The sequence below is a fragment of the Lathyrus oleraceus genome, chromosome 3 (genome assembly GCF_024323335.1).
Source record: "Lathyrus oleraceus cultivar Zhongwan6 chromosome 3, CAAS_Psat_ZW6_1.0, whole genome shotgun sequence".
NCBI lineage: Eukaryota > Viridiplantae > Streptophyta > Magnoliopsida > Fabales > Fabaceae > Lathyrus > Lathyrus oleraceus.
Window position 1 is genome coordinate 385517511 of NC_066581.1, and position 6615 is coordinate 385524125.

Below are 6615 nucleotides of genomic sequence, written 5' to 3' on the forward strand. Positions count from 1 at the left end.
CCAATATCCAACTAATTTCTTTTTCATAAAATCAAAACTTTTCACATCTTTCTTATTTCAAACCCAAAATTCATTCAACCTCAATCTCAAAAATCTAAGAAAACACAGAAAACTCATAACTAAGCATCAATTCTTCATCCTTCAATGTTTTCTAATCCGTTCTTCTTCTCTATTTTCATACTTGAAAAAAATAAACTTTAGATGTTAGTGATGGTAGAGTTGAAAATGTGCTAAGTTTGAAAGTATGACAATATTAAAGGAGATCTGACTGATTAAAAAGAACTTGCAGAGTGTATGTAGTAGGGTGTTCATGATAAAAGGAGGATGTTACCGGTAAGATTAAAATCAATAAACAAACTTAGTTGAAAAAAATAATTAAAAATTAGACATAAATTAACGTGGCAAAATAAGATCAAAGGGTAAAACTTGAACACAAATTGTGGGGTGGCAAAAGAAAAGAACACCAAGGGCAAAGACATTCAACTCCATATTCAACACAATTCAATTTTCAGAGAGTTCCGTTCATAAAGTCTACACAGCATTAACCATGGTCTAGGTTCAATTTCAAGAAATTAATAGAATCCATTAACCATGGTCTAGGTTCAATTTCAAGAAATTAATAGAATCCACTAACCATGGTCTAGGTTCAATTTCAAGAAATTAATTAACATTCCTAGTATTCCAAAATTTATTCTAGTCCAAATAATTTTGCCCCACCACACTGATTTCTATAAATTCTTAGTTATGCTACAACATTGTTCAAAATCAAGTTGGACTTAGAAATCTTATTATTGATTGTTTCTAAAAAAAAGTGTGCAAGAAAATGGGTGATGTGGATCAGAAAAAGGAAAAGGAGAAGAACACGAATGGTTCAATATGGTCCATTTTCATGCATGCTGATACGCAAGATTGGTTCCTTATGATTTTAGGTACCATTGGAGCTATTGGTGAAGGCTTTACTACCCCTTTGGTTTTGCTTATTAGTAGTCGCATGATGAATAATTATGGAACTTCATCTACCACTGATGGAGACATTTTCATCCATAATATCAATAAGGTTCTCTCTCTCTCTCTAAACATTCTCTCTCACATGAAATAATAGTTAACAGTGTTTTGTTTCTTTGATTCATGATGCAGAATGCAATGGCTTGGTTCTATTTGGCTTGTGCATCTTTTGTTGTTTGTTTCTTTGGTGAGTTTTCTTTTACTCTCTTCCTTGAAAATTTACAAAATTATCAATGCTTTTGTCCTCATTTTTTGACATGTTTTTTAGAGGGTTATTGTTGGACGAGGACAAGTGGAAGACAAGCTGCAAAAATGAGATGCAGATATTTGAAAGCAGTTCTCAGACAAGATGTTGCTTACTTTGATTTACAAGTCACAAGTACTTCCGAGATTATCACTAGCGTCTCCAATGACACTCTTTTAATTCAAGATGTTCTTAGCGAAAAGGTATTATGATTTTTCGTCACAGATAAATCATAACTAACCTACACAGAGCCGTCAAAATTTTAAGACGGTCCTATTCATAATTATTTAATATCCTAACGTAGAATTGATTTATTATACATAAAAAAATGCAGGTTCCAAATTTTTTGATGAACATTTCACTGTTCATTGCAAGCTACATAATGCCTTTTATAATGCTATGGAGATTGGCAATAGTAGCATTTCCATTTAGTTTTCTTCTAGTGATCCCTGGATTAATATATGGCAAGACATTGTTGAGTTTATCAAGAAAGATCAGAGAAGAGTATAATCAAGCTGGTACAGTTGCGGAACAAGCATTATCTTCTATCAGAACTGTTTATTCTTTTGTGGGAGAGCATAAATCCATGAATGCTTTCTCTAAAGCTCTAGAAGGTACTGTGGAGTTGGGTTTAAAACAAGGATTAGCGAAAGGTTTCGCCATTGGAAGCAATGGTTTTGTGTTTGCTATTTGGGCTTTCTTGTGCTATTATGGTAGCAAAATGGTTATGTATCATGGTGCTCAAGGAGGGACAGTTTTTGCAGTTGGAGCAAGCATAACGGTCGGTGGATTGTAAGTATATATCTTTCCCTTATCTTTTTCTTATCTAGTAGATCATGTGTACAAACTTTTTAAATAATCGACATTTACTTGTTTGAATCAGAGCATTAGGAGCTAGTTTATCCAACATGAAGTATTTCTCTGAAGCAATGACGGCCGGTGAAAGAATCAAAGGAGTGATAGAAAGAGTTCCGAAGATAGATTCTAACAGCACAAAAGGAGAAATATTAGAAAGCGTTTCCGGGGAAGTGGAATTTGACAATGTAGAATTTTCATACCCAACAAGACTAGAAACAATTATCCTTAAAAAATTCTGTCTCAAGATTCCAGCAGGAAAAACGGTTGCATTGGTTGGTGAAAGTGGCTCGGGAAAATCAACAGTTGTATCATTGTTGCAGAGATTTTATGATCCAACTGGTGGAGAGATACGTCTCGATGGAGTGGTTATTAATAAGTTAAAGATTAAATGGCTTAGATCGATGATGGGTTTGGTTAGTCAAGAACCTGCTTTGTTTGCGACAAGCATTAAAGAGAATATAATGTTTGGTAAAGAAGATGCTACTGAGGATGAGATTGTTGAAGCTGCTAAAATTTGTAATGCTCATGATTTCATTTCTTTGCTTCCTTCTGGTTACAATACTCAGGTAGCCCGTCTTTCACGCTCTCACTGAAACGGCTATGCATGAACCACTAATTAATATATTTGTGTGGCATTAATACAGGTAGGAGAAAGAGGGGTTCAACTATCAGGTGGTCAAAAACAAAGGATAGCAATTGCAAGAGCAATAATTAAAAAACCACGAATCCTTCTTTTAGACGAAGCAACCAGTGCATTAGATACCGAGTCCGAACGACTTGTTCAACAAGCACTCGACAATGCAACCACAGGTTGCACCGCCGTCATCATTGCTCATCGTCTCTCCACAATCCGAAATGCCGACATTGTTGCTGTCGTGCACGGTGGAGAAGTTACTGAAATTGGTTCACATGACGAACTTCTCCAAAACGATAACAACCTCTACGCCTCCCTCGTCCGTCTTCAACAAACCATGACAGAATCAGAAGAAACCGTTACAACTACTTTCACAAAAGAGAAAACCGCGTCCCCGGTGGTGAATCCTACAAATTTGGTTGAAGATAAAATCAATACTAACAGCTACAATAATGTTAGTCTTAGTAACAACGATGTTGCTACTGATAATACAGTGTCGTTTTGGAGATTACTTGCATTCAATGCTCCAGAATGGAAGCAAGCAGTTTTGGGGAGTTTGAATGCGATGGTGTTTGGTGCAGTTCAACCTACTTTTGCATTTACCCTAGGATCAATGATATCTGTGTATTTTTATACAGATCATGAGGAGATAAAAAACAAGACTAGGGTTTATTCACTTGTGTTTTTCGGTTTTTCGTTGATAACTTTGGTGGTCAATATTGGACAACACTATAACTTTGCTTACATGGGAGAGTACTTGACTAAACGTGTAAGAGAGAGCATGCTTTCTAAAATACTCACTTTTGAAGTTGGATGGTTTGATCAAGATGAAAATTCTAGTGGTGCTGTTTCTTCTCGACTTGCCAATGATGTTAATGTGGTTAGTTTCTATTTTGTGAATTTTTTAAATTTTCACTTCTTTCTATCTTCAATCAATTTTGCTATGATTATTGATGAATAATCTTTTGTTTAGGTGAGGTCATTAGTTGGTGATAGAATGTCTTTGTTGGTACAAACTTTTTCAGCAGTTGCAATAGCATACACTATGGGTTTAATCATTTCATGGAGGCTCACACTTGTTACCATTGCTACTCAACCAGTCGTAATAGCTTGTTTTTACACAAAAGGTGTTTTACTCAAAAGCCTTTCAAGCAAGTCTATTAAGGCCCAACAACAAAGTAGTAAGTTAGCTTCTGAGGCTGTTTCAAATCTTAGAACCATTACTGCATTTTCATCTCAAGATAGAATACTCCAAATGCTTGAAGAGGCTCAACAAGGCCCAATTCAAGAAAATTTTCGACAAGCGTGGTTTGCTGGTCTTGGGCTTGGGTTTTCACAATTCCTCATGTCTTGTTCTTGGGTGTTAAATTATTGGTATGGCGGGAAGCTTTTGGCGGATGGGAAGATAACGAAGAAAGCATTGTTTGAGAGTTTTATGGTTGTGGTGAGTACGGGGCGGGTTATAGGTGAAGCCGGAAGCATGACTAAAGATATTGTCAAAGGTGCAGATACCGTGAGCTCGATCTTTGCCATTCTAGATCGGCGCACAAAAATCGAACCAGACAATCCGGATAGGTTTAAGCCCGTTACTTTAACCGGCCAAATAGAGTTTAACGACGTGCATTTCGCATACCCTGCTAGGCCTAATGTGATTATATTTCAAGGTTTTTCAATTAAAATTGAAGCGGGAAAATCGACAGCATTAGTAGGTCAAAGTGGTTCAGGAAAGTCGACGATCGTAGGATTAATAGAGAGATTCTATGATCCACTAAAAGGAAGTGTGACAATAGATGATATGAACATAAAATCATATAACCTAAAGTCACTAAGAAAACACATAGCACTTGTGAGTCAAGAGCCAACATTGATCAATGGAACCATAAGGGACAACATTGCATATGGAACAACATGTGAGAAAATTGATGAAGTTGAGATCATAGAGGCAGCAAGAGTAGCCAATGCTCATGATTTCATAGCTAGTTTGCAAGATGGGTATGAGACATGGTGTGGAGACAAAGGGGTCCAACTTTCAGGGGGACAAAAACAAAGGATAGCAATAGCTAGGGCTATGTTAAAGAATCCAAAAGTTTTGCTACTAGATGAGGCAACAAGTGCACTGGATAACAATTCAGAGAAAGTGGTGCAAGAAGCATTGGATAAGGTGATGGTTGGAAGGACAAGTGTGGTTGTGGCACATAGGTTGAGTACAATACAAAATTGTGATGTCATTGCTGTTTTGGATAAAGGGAAAATGGTTGAGATTGGAACTCACAAAACTTTGTTGGCTAATGGACCTTCCGGTGCTTATTACTCTTTGGTAAAGCTTCAAACTAAACATGCAGCCTCAACTGATTGATTGCTTGTGATCCATAGGGAACTTTTAAATTGTGTTTTTTCTTTCTTTCTTATTAGCACTTTGTCTTATTCTCAAATAATGGATGAACATGTAGAACCAGGATAATCCTGAGTTTAATTTTGAGTATATCATGCATTAAAATAATGGTATTTTAGTAATCATTTCAAGTAAGAACAATATTTTAATGATTACAAACTTAAACCAAATAACATAGCTATAAAATCTCACACCTTCTAGTTGTAAATGACTTTAGGATGACAATAACTTTTTTGTTTTGAATTGGAATGTGAGTGAGGTTTCAGGAAGAAAATATATAGAATATGTTTACTAATTAGAATATAAAAAAGGCCTAATATAATTTTTTAACATAAAACTTAAGGACAAACTGCGTACCTTAAATTAAGACTGATAAATGTTTAAACATATTATTCATAAGATAAAAAAAAGGACAATTTCATTTTTATAAATTCAAAGTAAAGAGTCGAATGATATGTGATCTTTGAATTTAAGATAAATACCAAGTCCTTAGTTTATAACTTTTTTGACCTTGAAGTTTTATTTTAGAGCTCAAAAACTATAGTGCTAAAAATTGTAGTGTTATATGCAATCACACACTCTAAATATGCTCCAAATCGCCACTGTGTGAGATTCTATTTGTTTTTTTTTTAAATTAAAATAAAGGCACAAGAAATATTTTTGGTTTGTCTAGCTCTTCAGTTCAAGGTTGGAATACTTTTGTGTTGTTGAAAACGTTCAAAGCCTTTAAATTACATTGAAAGGTTGGAGTAAGTAGGTGTTTGATAGTTTAGATTTTTATATTGACTCTTTAAGGGAAGTCAGGAAGTTTAATGTTTTGACTAATCAAAGATCTCTTACTGAGGAGGAAATACATACCCTTTCTAGTACCTTTGTAGATTGTTGGTCTTTATTAAGGGATAAAGATTCTTAGTTACTTTCAAAGATTCAAGTCTAGATGGCTTAAGGAAGGTGATTTTAATTCAAATATCTTTCATGTTTCAATTAAGAGTAGTCATAGAAGGAATGCTATCTTAGCTTTGAAGGTCGGTGAAGTTTAGTTGAAAGGGGTGTCTGAGATCATACAAGAAGTGTTTAGTTATTTCTCTGAGATATTTAAGGAGTCTAATTTTCATTGGCCTTGTTTGGATGGCATTGTCTTCCTATCTTTTTTTGACAAAGACAATTTTGTCTTGACTACTCCTTTTTCCCTACAAGAGTTAGATGGTACTATTTGTTGAGAAACAAGTGTGAGTTCTAAGTCCCACATTGTTTAGAAAAATAAAGATTGAGCACTTTATAAGTGAAAGGACTCATACACCAATGCCATTTTACGTGTGATGCAAGTTGATTTTTCAATTGTCTCCACTACAAGACCAACACTACTTATGGTGATCACGTCCAACGCTAACTACAACCTACTTCTTGGATGTGAATGGATTCACGAGATAAGTGTGATGCCTTCGACTCTACACCAGGGGGTTATTATCTGGAGAGCAGATG

General features: G+C 35.3%; 1 protein-coding gene across 1 annotated transcript; it reads left to right on the plus strand.

Annotated features, from left to right (window-relative positions):
- Nucleotides 1-701: 701 nt before the first annotated feature.
- LOC127127853 (ABC transporter B family member 15) lies at nucleotides 702-5179 on the plus strand. The gene is made up of 7 exons (XM_051057131.1): nucleotides 702-1057; nucleotides 1138-1192; nucleotides 1274-1452; nucleotides 1584-2041; nucleotides 2133-2673; nucleotides 2752-3621; nucleotides 3715-5179. Exons 1-7 carry the CDS (start codon nucleotides 824-826, stop codon nucleotides 5095-5097), a joined length of 3720 nt encoding a protein of 1239 aa, XP_050913088.1. The 5' UTR covers nucleotides 702-823; the 3' UTR covers nucleotides 5098-5179.
- Nucleotides 5180-6615: the final 1436 nt, after the last annotated feature.

Coding starts and splice junctions, on each gene's coding strand:
- LOC127127853 (XM_051057131.1), top strand. CDS start 824: ATGGGTGATGTGGATCAGAAAAAGGAAAAGGAGAAGAACACGAATGGT. Junction 1,453..1,583: donor AAGATGTTCTTAGCGAAAAG/GTATTATGATTT, acceptor AAAAAAATGCAG/GTTCCAAATTTTTTGATGAA. Junction 2,674..2,751: donor CTTCTGGTTACAATACTCAG/GTAGCCCGTCTT, acceptor GCATTAATACAG/GTAGGAGAAAGAGGGGTTCA.